Source organism: Candoia aspera, chromosome 2 (genome assembly GCF_035149785.1).
Source record: "Candoia aspera isolate rCanAsp1 chromosome 2, rCanAsp1.hap2, whole genome shotgun sequence".
NCBI classification, from domain to species: Eukaryota; Metazoa; Chordata; class Lepidosauria; order Squamata; family Boidae; genus Candoia; species Candoia aspera.
In genome coordinates, this window is record NC_086154.1 from 7,143,211 (window position 1) to 7,161,562 (window position 18,352).

The 18,352-nt window shown below is 45.0% G+C and overlaps 1 protein-coding gene across 1 annotated transcript in view; it reads left to right on the plus strand.

The window, feature by feature from the left end:
* The window catches only part of LOC134489780 (vomeronasal type-2 receptor 26-like), a 31,963-nt gene extending 13,821 nt beyond the window's left edge, over positions 1-18,142 (plus strand). Inside the window, exons 2-5 of the mRNA XM_063292644.1 lie at positions 12,608-12,847; positions 15,302-15,459; positions 16,368-16,477; positions 17,166-18,142. Coding sequence (XP_063148714.1) covers positions 12,608-12,847; positions 15,302-15,459; positions 16,368-16,477; positions 17,166-18,067 — 1,410 coding nt within the window. The 3' untranslated portion in view covers positions 18,068-18,142. The remainder of the gene's footprint in view (positions 1-12,607; positions 12,848-15,301; positions 15,460-16,367; positions 16,478-17,165) is intronic.
* The last annotated feature ends 210 nt before the right edge of the window (positions 18,143-18,352 follow it).

Genomic DNA, 18,352 nt, shown 5'->3' on the forward strand with positions numbered 1-18,352 from the left:
GTGAGATGTCAAGATTAAAGATAGACATTCTGGGCGTCAGTGAACTGAAATGGACTGGAATGGGCCACTTCACATCAAATGACCACCAGATCTACTACTGCGGACAAGAGGACCACAGAAGAAATGGAGTAGCCTTCATAATTAATAGTAAAATGGCTAAAGCAGTGCTTGGATACAACCCAAAAAATGACAGAATGATCTCAATTCGAATTCAGGGCAAGCCATCTAACATCACAGTGATCCAAATATACGCCCCAACCACAAATGCTGAAGAAGCTGAAGTAGAGCAGTTCTATGAGGATCTGCAGCACCTACTGGACAACACGCCTAAAAGAGATGTTATTTTCATCACAGGAGACTGGAATGCTAAGGTGGGCAGTCAAATGACACCTCGAATTACAGGTAAGTATGGCCTGGGAGAACAAAACGAAGCAGGACACAGGCTGATAGAATTTTGCCAAGACAATTCACTCTGCATAACAAACACTCTCTTCCAACAACCTAAGAGACGGCTTTATACATGGACTTCACCAGATGGACAACACCGAAATCAGATTGATTACATCCTTTGCAGCCAAAGGTGGCGGACATCTGTACAGTCGGTAAAAACAAGGCCTGGAGCTGACTGTAGTTCAGATCATGAACTTCTTCTTGCACAATTTAGGATCAGACTAAAGAGATTAGGGAAGACCCACAGATCAGCTAGATATGAGCTCACTAATATTCCTAAGGAATATGCAGTGGAGGTGAAGAATCGATTTAAGGGACTGGACTTAGTAGATAGGGTCCCGGAAGAACTCTGGACAGAAGTTGGCAGCATTGTTCAGGAGGCGGCAACAAAATACATCCCAAAGAAAGAGAAAACCAAGAAGGCAAAATGGCTGTCTGCTGAGACACTAGAAGTAGCCCAAGAAAGAAGGAAAGCAAAAGGCAACAGTGATAGGGGGAGATATGCCCAATTAAATGCAAAATTCCAGAGGTTAGCCAGAAGAGATAAGGAATTATTTTTAAACAAGCAATGCGTGGAAGTGGAAGAAGACAATAGAATAGGAAGGACAAGAGACCTCTTCCAGAAAATTAGAAACATTGGAGGTAAATTCCAGGCAAAAATGGGTATGATCAAAAACAAAGATGGCAAGGACCTAACAGAAGAAGAAGAGATCAAGAAAAGGTGGCAAGAATATACAGAAAACCTGTATAGGAAGGATAACAATATCGGGGATAGCTTTGACAGTGTGGTCGGTGAGCTAGAGCCAGACATCCTGAAGAGTGAGGTTGAGTGGGCCTTAAGAAGCATTGCTAATAACAAGGCAACAGGAGACGACGGCATCCCAGCTGAACTGTTCAAAATCTTGCAAGATGATGCTGTCAAGGTAATGCATGCTATATGCCAGCAAATTTGGAAAACACAAGAATGGCCATCAGACTGGAAAAAATCAACTTATATCCCCATACCAAAAAAGGGAAACACTAAAGAATGTTCAAACTATCGAACAGTGGCACTCATTTCACATGCCAGTAAGGTAATGCTCAAGATCCTGCAAGGTAGACTTCAGCAGTTCATGGAGCGAGAATTGCCAGATGTACAAGCTGGGTTTAGAAAAGGCAGAGGAACTAGAGACCAAATTGCCAATATCCACTGGATAATGGAAAAAGCCAGGGAGTTTCAGAAAAAGATCTATTTCTGTTTTATTGACTATTCTAAAGCCTTTGACTGTGTGGACCATAACAAATTGTGGCAAGTTCTTAGTGGTATGGGGATACCAAGTCATCTTGTATGCCTCCTGAAGAATCTGTATAACGACCAAGTAGCAACAGTAAGAACAGACCACGGAACAACAGACTGGTTTAAGATTGGGAAAGGAGTACGGCAGGGCTGTATACTCTCACCCTACCTATTCAACTTGTATGCAGAACACATCATGCGACAAGCTGGCCTTGAGGAATCCAAGGCTGGAGTTAAAATCTCTGGAAGAAACATTAACAATCTCAGATATGCAGATGATACCACTTTGATGGCTGAAAGTGAAGAGGAACTGAGGAGCCTTATGATGAAGGTGAAAGAAGAAAGTGCAAAAGGTGGTTTGCAGCTAAACCTCAAAAAAACCAAGATTATGGCAACCAGCTTGATTGATAACTGGCAAATAGAGGGAGAAAATGTAGAAGCAGTGAAAGACTTTGTATTCCTAGGTGCAAAGATTACTGCAGATGCTGACTGCAGTCAGGAAATCAGAAGACGCTTAATCCTTGGAAGAAGAGCAATGACAAATCTCGATAAAATAGTTAAGAGCAGAGACATCACACTGACAACAAAGGCCCGCATAGTTAAAGCAATGGTGTTCCCTGTAGTAACCTATGGCTGCGAGAGCTGGACCATAAGGAAGGCTGAGCGAAGGAAGATCGATGCTTTTGAACTGTGGTGTTGGAGGAAAATTCTGAGAGTGCCTTGGACTGCAAGAAGATCCAACCAGTCCATCCTCCAGGAAATCAAGCCAGACTGCTCACTTGAGGGAATGATATTAAAGGCCAAACTGAAATACTTTGGCCACATAATGAGAAGACAGGACAGCCTGGAGAAGATGCTGATGCTAGGGAGAGTGGAAGGCAAAAGGAAGAGGGGCCGACCAAGGGCAAGATGGATGGATGATATTCTAGAGGTGACGGACCCGTCCCTGGGGGAGCTGGGGGTGTTGACGACCGACAGGAAGCTCTGGCGTGGGCTGGTCCATGAAGTCACGAAGAGTCGGAAGCGACTAAACGAATAAACAACAAAACCTCTGTATATATTAACTTGAACATATGGGCTATTGAGGAGAGCATTATAGATGCCAAACAAGAAGACTTCCAGGGGGTAGAGCAACAATTGATCCCTGCCTGATGTTCCCATTCAGTACTGAAAAATACACAAAGCAATCACATCCTAAGTGTTATGCTACAGTTGTTGATTTCTCAAAGCATTTGGATTGATCTCAAGGAGCAGGCTATGGGCAAGTTTAGGTCAATCATTAATATAGGTATTGTCCAAAGGTTGCTTCGTTAAAAACTGGGAATAGCCCAGTCACATGATCTGAAGCCAAATTGCTGATGAAGCTAATATCACACAGAAGTTATTTTTCTTAGGACTTTTGCTTTAGTTTGGCAAGTAACACAAAATAGACAAGTAAACAGGAACTGTTTCTTTGGTCCCCATCTTTGGCTGTGTTCAAAAGAGAAGCAACTCCCATCTCAGCAGATGCTGGGCTAACTTGAATAAAATATCCGAAGTCCATCACAGATCAAGACCCACCAAATCCATACTGATGTGCGACTGTCCACACTCCGGTAAAAGCCTGTCTTGAGACTGGATTGCCTACACCCTTTTCCTTAGAGAGGTTTAGGGCCAAGTTCTCCGGTCTCACTCACAGGCTCGGCTGCAAAGTTGGGTTCCCATCGGTGACTTCTCCCCTCGTGCACCTCTCGGTTGATCTATTCAGAGTTCAGAGAGGGGATGTCTCTCCTCTCAACAGTTAGGCAAATCACGGTGATTTACTGTATTTATGCAAAATCACTAGAGCCTTCATGTAAATTTTCAGATTTGACACAAACATGTCAATAACATGTTTTTATCACAATAACACACTAAGTCCCTCGTGGCTGATGTCATGGCATTGGAGAGTATCGGGCACATAAATGGATCTGGAGGAAGAGAGAGCCTGGGGAGGCTTTGAGGACACGTAGGGGCTGTGCTGACTTCTCTCCCCTTCAAAAATGAAGCCTTGGATGGACTTTGCCTGGATTAAGAAATCCACCAAAGCTTCTGTCTTGGAAGAGGGATTTTTCTTTTTTCCCCACCTCTCCTTCCTGATTGTTGTTCAAAAGAGACATTTTGTCAGGAACAAATTCATGTTGCTGCTTCTGCTGCTCTTCTTGCCCCAGGGAGTCTGCGGGAGGCTCAAAGCCAAATGCCTCCTGACTCTGAAGAGGGATGAGATGGACCCACAGAATTATTACAGACCAGGAGAGCTTTCCATTGCTGGCATCGTCTCTGCAACCAGGTCTGTTTTTGAACCATTAAGCTTCAACACAACTCCTGCAACCCAAGTAAACGAGTAAGTCCATCTTCCTGAACTGCATTACAAGCACTCCGTTTCTGACTGACTTCGTAATTTCCAGCCCTACTGTCTTACAAGGCATTGTCCAATTGAACTGCTAGTTTTTCTCTCTTTCTGTCCCACCTCAACCTTGGAGATCCATTTTCTACCTGGCAGCTGATGAGTCTCCTTTCAGGTTCATACTCACTTGTGGATTGGGGCTGTCTGTTTTGTCCCCTGCCACGTGCAGGTGGAGCCTTGTGAGGAGCACTTAAGTTAACCGCCTCCGCCTATGAGATTGATAATGCCTTTCTGCCTGAGGGATTGCGCTCAGCAGCCCTGAAGGAGGATGTGCAGCTCCCTGGCCACTTCTCCCACCACACTGTGGCTTCCTCTGACCGGAGCTGCACACCTGAGTCAGCTGTGCTGCTAATGACTCTGCCATGATGGAGAATCCCAGACTGATAGCTAATAGGACCACCGGATCCAGAGATGGCCTCTTCAGAAGGGGGCACAACACAGCCTGCACTGAGCAAGCAGCTCTGCAGCATCACTGGTACAGCCCAGGGTAGAGATGTCCAACTGCATGCCAGACGCATACTGATGATCTCACACCCTGTGCAGATGCATGACTTTCCCTGGTGGCTTCATATCTAGGTTAGAAAGGCATGGAGAGAGAATCAAACTATCACACACTCCATCCAAGGACTGGAAGGTCATGGCCTTCATGGCAACCATAAGCTGGTCTCAGGTAATGGAGGTGGCCCTATGTTAAACCTCAACTTTGCCTCAGAGTAGATGAGGCCTGATCTGAAGATGGAGAGGATTTCAGCCACTCCATTGCTATGGTCAGATCACACCCTGATCCACTTGCACCTGAGCACTGCTCACAATCTCCAAGGGGCAGCGGGAAGGATTCAGAAGGTCTGTCTCAGGCGTCTAATGGAGCCACACTCTCTGGCAGGTGGTTCGGCTCAGTGCCCGGTAAATGGGAGGAAAGCAGTGCACTGGATTCCATTGCTCACAAGTGGATCCTTTCCGGTTGGCTGCCTGGAACATTGATGGGGAAGGGCAAGAAGTGAATCCCACCTGGCATGGGGACATGCTGATGTTCAGGCTTACACCAGGGTGATAAGGGAGTGAATCGGGCTCACTTTTCCTTCCTTATTGCATTGGTGGGCTGTTGTCCAACGGCCTTGTTTCAGATGACAAATGCCCTTTTAGTCATTGCCTGGCTGCTGTGATCAATTTGCACCGTGCTTGGCCAAGAAAGTCACTCAGATTCACCCAGGTCCTGATTACTCATAGACTTTTTGATGGCAATTAAGGCACCATCTCACCATATTATGTGGGACTCCATTTGGCCTGTGACCTCTGAGGCAGTGGATTGGGGCTGTCTGTTTTGTCCCCTGCCACATGCAGGTGGAGCCTTGTGAGGAGCACTTAAGTTAACCACCTTCGCCTATGAGATTGATAATGCCTTTCTGCCTGAGGGATTGCGCTCAGCAGCCCTGAAGGAGGCTGTGTTGTGCCCCCTTCTGAAGAGGCCCTCTCTGGATCCGGTGGTCCTATTAGCTATCAGTCTCCAACTTCCCCTTTTGAAGGAAGGTGGTTGAGACAGAGGCAGTGGGTCCACCATGCAGCATTTATTTATTGATTTATCACATTTCTTCACCGCCCATCTTGGCAAGCAATGCTGGGCTCTAGAATCTGAATCCTTTTCCACTTAGATCCAGATCTGGATTTGGGACTAAGAGAGCTTTGTTCACCCTCCAGGATGACCTTTGCAGGGACCTGGATGGGGGTTGAGTGTTTCTCTTGGTCCTTTCAAACCTCTCTGCAGCTTTTGATACCATCGACCACAGTATCTGACTGGACCTTCTATGCAGGTAGGGAATAGGAGCGGGTTGTCCATTCAGACTATGAAACCAGGCAGAGGAATACAAAAATACTCTTTATTAAATAACTATTTACAATAATTCAGTCCTTTGAAATACGAAGAACTGGATTCAGTCATACCCAAATGGGCCACAATGGAAGAGTGGGGCAGGACCTGTCAATTGGAAACCGGGATACTGGGTGAACTGGAACGCAAGGTACTGGAGACACAGGTCTCAAACCGGAACAATACTTGAATTACTCTGGCGCTGGTACACCGGATGGGGCTGAAGACCCACATTGGACTGGAGGCCGGTAACTGGGACCTCAAGCAAGACTCGCATGGCTGGAAACATGGCTGGACTCGACTCGATTCGCAGGACTGGAGACTAGAAGCAAGGCTGGAACTCGGACCAAGGCTGGGAACTCGGAACAAGACTGGACTCAGCTGAGAGCCCCAGACTGGGCTGGAATCCAGATCCAGAACAAAATAGGTGTGAAATACCTGAGCATGGCTGAACACACGATGCATGGCCAGAAACAAAGGCACACGTATTGGTATATTGTTTTTTCTGCTACAGATTATGGTTACTGTTGAGGTTTTCCTACTAACGATTAAGACTGCTATTATACCTCATCATTTTGGCCGGGTGAAGAGGTTGTATTTGATTGTCTCCTTTCACGTGCTTCATGCAAATCGCCTGGGGGGAGGATCCTGCCCGGACTTGTTTCTTACTTCCTCTTTTTTTCTCTCTGCCGATATGTAGCAAGCCAGGCTTGCTCTCAATGAGAGCTAAGTCCTTTAAATATGTTTTGCTTTTGTTTTGCTTTTTGTAAATAAATTATTTTTATAGAAATGCCTGGTGTGTGACTTTTCTGATCTCTCCTGGGCTAAAGGCTTTCCCAGCATTCTGCCAACAGTTACTATGGTAACAAATGATTTTGGCCAGTTGAATTTAATTGTCTTCTTTTCAGGTGTAATCGTTGTTACTAGCCTGAAGCAAGGGCAGTTAGTTTAGTTTCAGTATCCCTTCTCTTTAGGCATGTAGAGAGTAAGCAGCTCTCAGAGAGCCCGTGAGAATGCAGAAGCCTGTAAATATGTCTTTGTGCTTTCTGTAAATAAATTTATTTTTATAGAAATGCCTGGTGTGTGACTTTTCTGATCTCTCCTGGGCCAAATGCTTTCTAGCACTCTGCCAACTGGTGATGGGCCCAGGAAGCAGCCCAGTAAACCCAGAAAGCCCAGTAACACCCCAGAGAGAATAGAGAGATCTGCTCCACACCTCATACACAATTTAAAGGCAGGTAGCAAAGACCTGTGAAGATTTTCTTTGGAGCCACCTGGAGATTTTCCAGCAACTGCCGGTCTACAGGACAAAGAAGCCAGCTGAGGTGACTTGCAAAAGAAGGAAGAAGCCATGGCTACCTCCCAGCCCTCAGCGATGCCTCTGGAGCACCTATCAGAGACCAAGTATTTGAATTGGGCCCTGAAGATGGAGATGTATCTTCGCAGAGAGAATCTTTGGCTGCCAATTGGTGAGCAAAACCCCCAAAATCCCAGTGCTGAATGGCTGAGGCAGGATGAGCGGGCTAGAGCCACCATTATCCTGGGAGTTGAGGACAATCAGCTAGTCCAGGTGTGAGGCATGCAGTCTGCAAAGCAACTTTGGGACGCTTTGAGAGACTTATATGTAAAGGCAACAGCAGGGAGTAAAGTTACTCTGACAAAAAAGCTGTACAGAGCCTACCTTGCAGAAGGAGATAGCCTTCCTGAGCACCTGCATTATATTCAGCAGCTGTTTGTTGAGTTGCAGGAGAGAGGAATGGAATTTACACCTCTCACAAAATCCTATATCCTCCTGTCCTCACTGAATGAAACGTGGGACACACTGATTTGTACCCTGGAGGCTATGCCTGAAGCAGACCTCACCCCATCGTATGTTACACAGTCTCAAACCGGAAGAATACTTGAATTACTCTGGCGCTGGTACACCGGATGGGGCTGAAGACCCACATTGGACTGGAGGCCGGTAACTGGGACCTCAAGCAAGACTCGCATGGCTGGAAACATGGCTGGACTCGACTCGATTTCCAGGACTGGAGAAGAGAAGCAAGACTCAGAGCAAGGCTGGACTTGGCTGGAAGCCCCAGACTGGGCTGGCTTCTCTGGACTGGAGACTCGGAACAAGGCTGGGAACTCGGAACAAGACTGGACTCAGCTGCGAGCCCTGGACTGGGCTGGAATCCAGATCCAGAACAAGATAGGTGTGAAATACCTGGACATGGCTGAACACACGACGCATGGCTGGATGGAACCGGAGGCATATGGTGGCACTGGCGTTTCCAGGTGCCAGGAAGCCACTTGGAAGGTCGTGGAGTTTCAAGACTGGAAGCAGAACTGAGACTGCTGGGCTCAGTGAGCAAAGGATCCTCAACGGCAGCAGAATATTCAAGTCCTCTTCAGAGTGGAGCAAAGGCGCTGATTCCTCTTCGGCAACAGACGCGGTCTCCGATGCAGGCCGGGACTCTCCCATGGAAGCTGGAGTCCTGGAGGATCAGTTGTCTCCGGCAGCTCGCTCTTCACGTGTCTGCCTTTTATCCCAGTCCTTGGCATGCGTGGACCCTTCCACAGCCAATCGGGCTCCCTTCTCTTTCGCATGCTCTTCTGCTCCTTGTTGGTGCATACTGATTGGTGGATTCAAATCCTCCCCCGAATCCTGGCCAATCTGCACCTTGGACTCTGCTCATCCATGAGTTTTGTTTTCCCAGTTTCGAGCAGGGATATTTTTAAAGTGAAGAGATGAAAATATTTTATTTGAATAGCAAGTTGAAAGCTGTTCAGCTCTTAGCACTGAAAAATTTATGCCCAACGGCTGGAGAGATACCTGCCAGGCCTTCAAGTGTGGGGTTCCAGTGTTCTTGCCACCTTTGTTCCTTGTCCTCTTGGATCTGGATGAAGAGGCTGCATGTAAGGCTCGTGACACAGCCCAGACGGTGCTGGAAATGAAATAGTTGTCGATCGACAGGATCTGATCCGTCTCCTCCTGGGGAAGAGCCTCCCGTTCTTCCCTCTCTCTGCACCGTCTCCAGCCTTTCACAGAAAAAGCGTCCTTGGTGTAGGAGCAGATAAAAGATTACTGTGCAAAACTTTGCATGGCAGAATAAAAATACTGAGTTTCAGCCCAGTAAGTTTCTGTTTCCTCTTCTGACTCAGAAAGGGTTTCATGTTCCGAGTCGGAGGCAGGCTTGACTCTGACAGGTGTCCTCAAACTGGAAGGGACCATTCATTTCTTCATTTGAAGTTTTTGAAACCTGCCCCAACCCTGTGACTCTGGGAGATGAACAGGAAAGAAAACAGAGAATACAACTACATGGAACTAACAAACCCTCCCCAAATGAAGACCCAACACCTATAAACAAGAAACCAGGGCTTAAGCAGGAGGGATCCAGCTGTGTCATGTTCCCCGTTTCAATGTTCTGTTAACATCGTAACGTTTCACATGTCAAACCGTTCATCCGTGTATACTGAGCTTGCACGTTTGCTGGTATTTTCCATTCATGCTCTGTTCTTTGTTTTGTTACTTTGGAATGTATGTTTGGGTTTGCAATCCTGTTCAAGGTTACTTTCCCAGGCGCGTGTAACGGTTGCTAGCACCTGGGAGGGGGTGGTGGCTGACGGGCGCTCGGGGCGGGACTGGGTTGGAAGCAAGGCTTTTAAGTTTGTATTTGGCACGCTTTTGCTCATTCTCAGCTTTCTCTGTATTTGCATGCTATTCCTTTAATAAATCAGTTATCTTTAAGCCCGAGCTTGTGAGACTGAGTATTTGGGATTAGGCAACCATTACAAACTGGTATGAACTGCTTTATGAAATGCGAAGAGGAAGGACACCAGAGGGACCTCTGAGGACATGAATTCCAAAGCAGAGGGGCCACTGCACAAGCTGCCATTAAGCCCTAAGCCCATCCCACACACACTTGTTGCAGGAAGAGACTCTAAAGGTGTTTGTACTGAACAAGCAGATTCAGTCCTGGCAAGGCAGTTCGTCACGTAGCCAGCACTACAATGTCTAAGATCCTGCAGACAATAGCGAATATTTTGCATTGAGCCCAGAAACCAAACTATTGGTAACCACAGCAGGGACTTCAAGAGAGGTGCCATTCTGCACTGGTGCGGTTGTCCTATCATGAGGGCAGATGAATTCAATCAGGGATGGACTTCTTTCTTTGTAGCACAGGGACTGAACTTGGACTCGGGGCACTGTTGGAATTAACACCCAGATTAGACTATAGAGCTGCACTGATGGCTTTTCAGAGACATTTATTTTTCTCACTGTGCTCAGTGGGATTCAGAGTCTGACAGAGATGATGCTTGCTTTGCTTATAATTCCCAACTGCATAGTTCTTTTGTGATGGTGGTGATGATGGTTGTCTGTTTCTTCTGCTGGTTCACTCTCCAGGGAGTTGTCCAACCATTGACTTTCACGGAGAGTCAAGAGCAACAGGAGGCAATATCTTGCATCAGAACATCTGGCTAGATAAGACACCAGAGAGAATCTGGGCAGGCAACAGATGGGCCACTGATGTGACACCTTCAGTTATGAAGCTAATAAAAGCCACTGAAGCATCAGTTTTCTGAGCACTTTGGGAGGTGTTTAGGGATTCTTCTAGGGTTCAGGAAATCAAGCCCAACATATGAATCAGGTATGCACAGAAATGCATGTCTTCTTATGCTGTTACTATGGCTTCTGATTCCCCACGCAGTCACTGGGATGCTCAAAGCCAAATGCTCTCTAACTTTGGGGAAGGATGAATTAGACCCACGGAATCATTACAGGCCAGGAAGTCATCTGTTAAGTGGTGTCATTTCTGCAACAGAAAGTGAGCATCCACTATTCAGCTTCCACAACTTTCCCTCTGCTAAAATTTCCAAGTAAGTCACCGGGTGCTTGACGGTATTAAGATCTCTCCACTCCTTGCCAATTTCCAAAACAGCAGTTCTCTTTAACTACTACGGCCTGTCCCCTTTCAGGGCATTTGAATGAATGATTGTCTTGTATTATCTCTGGGGGATGTCATTGGGGAATTTTTTTGTAGATTGTAGCTGATGAAGCTTATACTGAAGTGAGATGGTGGAAGGCACAAGATCTTCCTGCCATCATTTTAATTGGCAAAAGAAAATCCTACCTCCATCACATCAGTAGTCAGAGATTGTGGCTGAAGGGTCAAGGCATGGCTTTTCCATTCTCCACCTGCCACCCCTGCACCGTATCTAGCACCTAAGATGGTTCAGTAAGATTAGCTTAGAAAACAGGAGCAATAAAGTATGGTTGAAAGGAGAAGGAGGGTGGAGGAGCTGAAGGAAAAGTATGATGCCTGCTGGGACATTTGAGGTGGAGCAGATGTCTTCTCTGTTGTCCCAAAGCATGGCTGAACCCAATGGATGTACATTTCACAGGAGCCATTAGGAACATCAGGAGGAATTTCCAAATGGAAGAGTCACTGGTGTTCATAGGGGAGCAAATCACTAGAGGGAGAGGGAGAGACAACAAATGAAGTCCCAAGAATGTTCTCACAACACATTTGTGCAATTCTTTCCTTCTCACTTAGCACAAGTAAGACCCATTGCCTCACCTCCTTGAAAAAAGGAATAAACCAAGTTCCAAGAATGTTCTCTGATTTACAGCAAACTTTGAGCATTTCTTGCTTTCCTTCCCATTTAGCACTAATGCATTTCTTCACCTCCTTGGAAAAAAAACAATGAAGAAAAAAATGTTCCGGTTCCAATGTGACCATGGAGACAAAATTTTGATGGCTCCTTTTATTTTGTATAACCCCTGGAAGGGCTGCATGTGTCCAAGTCCAACATAATTTTGAGAGTTTTATAGTTAGGGCCATTTAATTTATTTATATTATGGCATGCATATATTGGAATTCTAGGTTATATATGCTTGTAAGACAATTGAAGTGAAACAGCAATGTCTTTCAATTGTCTTCTCCTTCTCCTTCTCCTTCTCCTTCTCCTTCTCCTTCTCCTTCTCCTTCTCCTTCTCCTTCTCTGTGACAAGGTTTTCAGAATCTGCTCATTTCCCCAGATCACTTGAATCATTAGGCAAATCATCAAGAGTTGAAAACATTCACGAAAATCAACAATAGATGGCAATTGTGCATTCGCTTTAACAAATACATTTTGTGGAACATTCTACCTCCCGAGGTGAGGCAGGCCCCTTCACTCCCAACCTTCCAGAAGGGTTTGAAGACCTGGATCTGCCGCCTCACTTGGGATGGGAAGGGCAACAGATCTTCCTGGGGGTGGCTGGTGATGTAGAGTTCTCCCTGCCGAATGGAAATTTCCCACTTGGATTCCGTATTTATATTTATCTATTATGTTGGTATTGTAGGTGTTGACTTGGTGATTTTATGATGTTGTGGTGTTAAGGTGAATTTTATTGTAAACCACCCAGAGTCCCCCTTTTGGGGGGAGATGGGCAGTGATAGAAATGTGAATAATAAATAAATAAATAAAATTTTAGCTAAGCACTGAAGGGCAAGGGGCATTTTAAAATATAATAATGTTCTTGATGGTGATATAATATGCATCTATTGACAGGAAAGGATACAAACAATACTGGAAAATTCTGTCCTTCCTTTTTGCCATTCAGGAGATCAACCAGGATCCCCGCCTCTTACCCAACCTCACCCTGGGCTACACTATCAATGACAATTTTTTCAAGGAAAAAGTAACCTCAGATGCCTTGCTAGACCTGCTCTCAACTGGGGAGGCCAATGTTCCAAACTATAACTGTGGGAAGCAGAAAAATATACTGGCTGTCCTTGAAGGGGGTGAAGTTGACATTTCCATCCAGATTTCAGCCATACTGAGCCACTACAAAATCCCTCAGGTGTGTCTCCATGTGCATCTGTGTGTGTTTGTGCATGGCAGCTTCTCAGCTCTATTCCACTCATGGTTTTCTCTAAAAAATTCAAGGGTGGTTTCCATCTAAAAATGGCAGGCAAAGGGGAAGGATGGAAATGGTGAAAGCGGCCACTTTCCTCTTCATCAAGACCCCAGTTGAGGTTAGGAGCCAATGCTGGGAATGTTTGAGGGAAAAATCCTACAGTCAAAGTCCATCAAGAAGATGTGCTGGGTATGAGCAGATCCTGCAGGAAGACAAGTTGTGTGAGAGGGTAGTTCCTTTGGTTTGACCCAAAGTTTGTTCTTTTCTTTTCAGATCAGTTATGCTTTTGCTTCACAAGTTCTGAGTGATAAAAAACGTTTCCCTTTTTTCTACGGAGTGCTCCCCAGGCAAGGTTCCCAATATCCAGGGATTGTCAAACTTCTCTTGCATTTTAGGTGGACATTGATAGGACTCATTGCTCCGACCACTGAGAATGGAGAGAGATTCACAAGAACATTGACTCCTATGCTGACAAAGAAGGGCATTTGTGTTGCTTTTTCATTAGGAACTGCCTTTTCTTTCAAGGACTTTGAGAAGATTCTTGGCCAGTTGAACAAATGGAGAAAAGTCAATGCTTTGGTTTGTTACATGGAGGCAAGTTCCTTCCTAGGACAAATATTCTTCCTTCAAGTAATGATGCAAATGTTTATAGAGCCCAAAGTTGACAAAGTCTGGATCACCACCGCTTTGTGGGATTTTACTCTGGAGTTAAAGTCTCTACAGTATATCCCCTCCCTCTATGGTTTTTTATCCTTTCTTATCCACAGGCATAAGTGGGCAATAGATGACAACTTTCCTCTCCTTTACTCTTCCATTCTGAGCTTTGTAGATGAAGGGTTTCATTGTTTATACTCAAAGCCAGCTGGGTCTGTGAAAGGATGGACAAGGTGCCGTGAAAAAGAAGATTTGAGGATCCCTTCTCCAAAAGAGCATGAACAAATCCTGTCTCTTGATGGTTATCACATTTACAGCAGCCTCTGGGCTGTGGCGCATGCCATAAACACGGCATATTCCTCCAGGCCCACCACAAGAGTGAGGAACAGGAGCTACCAAGTGGAAGCTCAAATGCTTCAGCCTTGGCAGGTATTCTCTACTTTACATCTCCTCTACATGAGAATCAGATCTGTAGCTCCATATCATGGACAATTGGAATTAGTTTATTTTGATCATGCTAAAAACGCAACAGGGCGATGAAATGTGATGAGGTGAAGAACTCCTTGGAATGGTTCTACTGTCTGCAAGCTTAGTAGAACTAACGGACCCCAGTGGTGGGATCCAAACGTAGTGATGGAATCAGTGTCTCCCTGATCCTTTTAATGATGTTCCAAATGCATCACACACAGTAGCCGGTCTTGAGATTAAGTCCATTTTTCTCAGAGCACAGTTTTGCACATGTGTAAAGGCTTTAATTAATTAATTAATTAATTTTATCACATTTTATCACCGCCCATCTCCCCCCAAAGGGGGGACTCTGGTTGGTTTACAACGATTTCCACACCTCTAAGAAAGTCGAGAAGTCAAGTCCCTTTGAATTGAGTTTGACTCCTGGTGACTTCAAGGAGTAAAGCTTTTACTTTAGCCAGGCTGGACGCATTGCCCTCAGCAGTCCTTTTCGGACGTTTTATGGGTACTCCCATGCACCTTCGGCTATGTCCGTGTGGAGACGGTTCAATAGAAGCCCTAAGCCATATGCTATTCTATTGCTCCCTCTATAAGGACTCTAGACAGAGCTTTATATATCCATTACTGAAGAAATTTCCAGGTAGGGAGAGTGACTTCTACCTAATGCTACTTCTTTCAGATAAGGACCTGAAAATATCCTCCCAGGTTGCCCAGTTTTGTGCTACCCTCTGCAAAATATGCCACACCATCACTTAGATTTGAAATTTTTAACATAGTATTTTATTTTAATTCATTTTGGATTTTTATTTTAAATGAATTTTGGATCATAGTATATTGATTGCTTTTGCTTTTACGTACATATATGTATTAATGTAAGATTGTTATTGTTATGCTATGTATAGTTTTATTGTGGCTGGCCTTAGGGCTGTAATCAACGTGATTGATTGACTTCAAGGGGATGTTCCTGCAGGTTTCTTGTTGGCTGTCAGGAAAGGTTTCTCTGGGAATATCATTTCCGATCATCTTATTTTCAATTCCTAATCAGGCCCAATTCTGCTTAACTTCTAAGCTTAAACCAAGTCAACCCAAACTTCTAAACCCAAAAGAAAGAGCATAAAAACAGTCAGTAATGGAAGAAGGCCAGTAGAAATGCTAAAAAGACACAGCTACTCATGTTAGAATGAATTCTGCACCATAAGGGCACAGTGGATGAAAGGGGCAACTTGTCAAATTGTTCCTCTGCATCCTGCAGTTTTCTCTTCTCTTCCCTTCTAGCTCCATCCATTCCTGCAAAGCCCTCAGTTTCACAATGTTTCCATGGATGGGGTATATTTGGATGAAAGCAGAGAGCCAGCAGCTGACTTTGACGTCATGAGTTGGATTATGTTCCCCAACAAGTCCATCATCAGAGTGAAACTGGGGGATCTAGAAAGGCAGGGAGCCCCAGACCTCAAGTTCACTCTTGATCAGGGTGGTTTTGCAAAACTCAAATGGCTCAAGAAGGTAGGGAAAATGTTTTTTTTCCACTTCACGGACTCCAAAGCTTTCAAATTCTGTAATGAACTCTCTGTGCCTTTGAGTGCCTGGTGATTTCACTGAACTGTTGAGCTTCAAGAGAGAGGACATTTTCCCCAGCTCTTCTAGTAACTGTGCGGAAGAAATACGCTATTTAAAAGCAGATTACCTTTGGCCCTTAAAGTGTTGTTTCATCAGCAAAGCACCAGCAGGTTCCCAAATGGACTTAGCTCCTAAAGAACTTGAACTCTAAAATTGGCACTGAGGAACACCAAAGGCAAGAAAGTGAATGAAGGGAGAGAGACAGAGAAGCAGTATTCATGTCACTGATGAGGGTTTAAGGTCCATTAGAGGTTTCAAATTTGAATCAGAAAATCCAAGAGTTGAGAGGGGTTATTGAGGCTCTCAAGCTGCTACTCAGTCCTGGAATCGAAACGAGTACGTCCCACCCTCTCAATTTGTAAGTGGCTCCAAAGTAATCCAGGTTCAACCCAAAGCAGGAGATTGACTCTTTCCATTTTTTTGAGGGGAGGCAGCTGCTTTCAAGCCAATGTTAGTTCCTGGCAACTAGCTGACAAGTCCCTGCAGTTTTCTTGGCAAGGTTTCAGAAGTGGTTCTTCCTAGAGCTGTGAGAAAGCGACTGGCCCAGGATCTCCCAGCTGGCTTTGTGCCTAAGGCAGGACTAGAACTCACGGTCTCCCAGTTGCTAGCCTGGTGCCTTAACCACTGCACCAAAGTGGCTCTCTTTCTCTCTCCATAGATCAATCTAAACAGGTTTCTTTCTTGCTGTTCCTTCTTTCTTTGAATAGCCTCTCCCTCCTTCCAGGTGTGTGGAAAGTTGTCAACCTGGATTGGCCAAGGGGGCTCAGGAAGGAGAACCCATCTGCTGCTACCTCTGCCTTCCCTGTGCAGAAGGAACCATCTCCACTCAGGAAGGTGGGTGAAAACACCTCCTGGGAAGACAAGTTGCCCAGATGATTTCCATGGAAGGGCTTCTGGAAAGGCATTTTGTAACCTGGCTTTTTCAGAATAAGTACAGTAAATACGTTGTTTGCCTCCATATCCATTGTGTGGGTCATGATCTTATGCTACAAATGATGCAAGAGATGACAGCTTTTGGGTCAGTATCAGATGACACAAGACAATTTAGGCAAATTATCTATTTTGGGATCATATTTTTTTTAGTTCCATCCTGGAGGAGCTTCTTTTACCAATATTTAACCAACATTGTTTTCACCCAGTTTGGACAATTTGGGTCCAATTGACTTGCCATCTAGTAAACACCGAAACTAGACTTCATTTTTTTCTGAATCACCCTTATAGCTGGCAAAGATTTTGTCTGCTTGTTTATTTGTTTGTTTGTTTGTTTGTTTTGTGACTTTAGAACCACCCATTTCTGCTACTTCAACTGTGCAAAGAAAATCCTGGAATGTCCCCTAATGCAAGCAGGAGCTCTGCTCAGGGATATCACCCACCTTTCATTCAACTGTTATTGTCCCATAAGGAGAATTATTCACTCTTGCCTAAACCATTTCTATATTTTTTGCTTTTTCTACTATTTTGAGGGTATCAGCTCTAAGCCAAACAAGGGTAAGCAGTAAAGGATATATTCTGTTTTTTTCAGATGCAGAAAAATGCACCAAGTGTCCAGAAGATCAGTATCCAAATCAGGAACAAACCCAATGTATCCTCAAGGTCATCACTTTCCTGTCCTATGAAGAAAAGTTGGGGATCATTCTGGTTTTCTTTATCCTATTCTTGTCCTTCACTACCTGTGTGGTATTAGCCATCTTCATTAAACATCTAGAAACTCCAATAGTCAAGGCCAATAACCGTGACCTATCCTATATTCTCCTCCTCTCCCTCCTTCTTTCCTTCTTAACCTCCTTCCTCTTCATTGGTCCTCCAAGGAAAGCAACTTGCCTTCTCCGACAATCAGCCTTCAGCATCATCTTCTCTGTCGCTGTCTCTTGTGTCTTGGCCAAAACAATCATGGTGGTGCTGGCCTTCTTGGCTACAAAGCCAGGAAACAGAATGAGGCGATGGCTGGGGAAGAGCTTGGCCAACTCCATCATTCTTTCTTGTTCCAGTGTCCAAGCTGTCATATGTACTTTCTGGCTATGGAATTCTCCACCCTTCCCTGACTCTGATATGCACACCCAGCCTGGAGAGATCATCCTACAATGTAATGAAGGCTCTGATGCCATGTTTTATGTTGCTCTTGGCTACATGGGCTTCCTGGCTGTTGCCTGCTTTACGGTGGCTTTCCTGGCCAGGAATCTGCCTGGGACCTTCAATGAAGCCAAGCTGATCACCTTCAGCATGCTGGTCTTCTGCAGCATCTGGGTCTCCTTTGTGCCCACCTACCTGAGCACCAAGGGGAAATACATGGTGGCCCTGCAGGTCTTCTCCATCTTGGCCTCCAGTGCTGGCCTGCTGGGCTGCATCTTCCTCCCCAAGTGCTACATCATTTTACTAAGACCAGATCTGAATACAAAGGAGCAGCTAATCATAAAAGTAAAATAGATAAAAATGATTCTTATTCATCCTTTTTTCAAGGAGAGACATCTGACACCTCTTTGTATCTCCCAAATGATACCTTTGGGCACCTCTCTTCTGTTCAAGGACCAACCATCCATGGCTGCATCTGTAGCATGGACAGCACTTTAACTTCCCTTGTGCTGATCAAGTAGCTCATTTCAACTCTTATCCATCCAGTTAAGATACAATTTTATTTTATTAAGTTTACCCCCAACAGGATACATCTCTGGAAATTTGCACAGTGGGGTTGATAAAGGACATTGGAACATC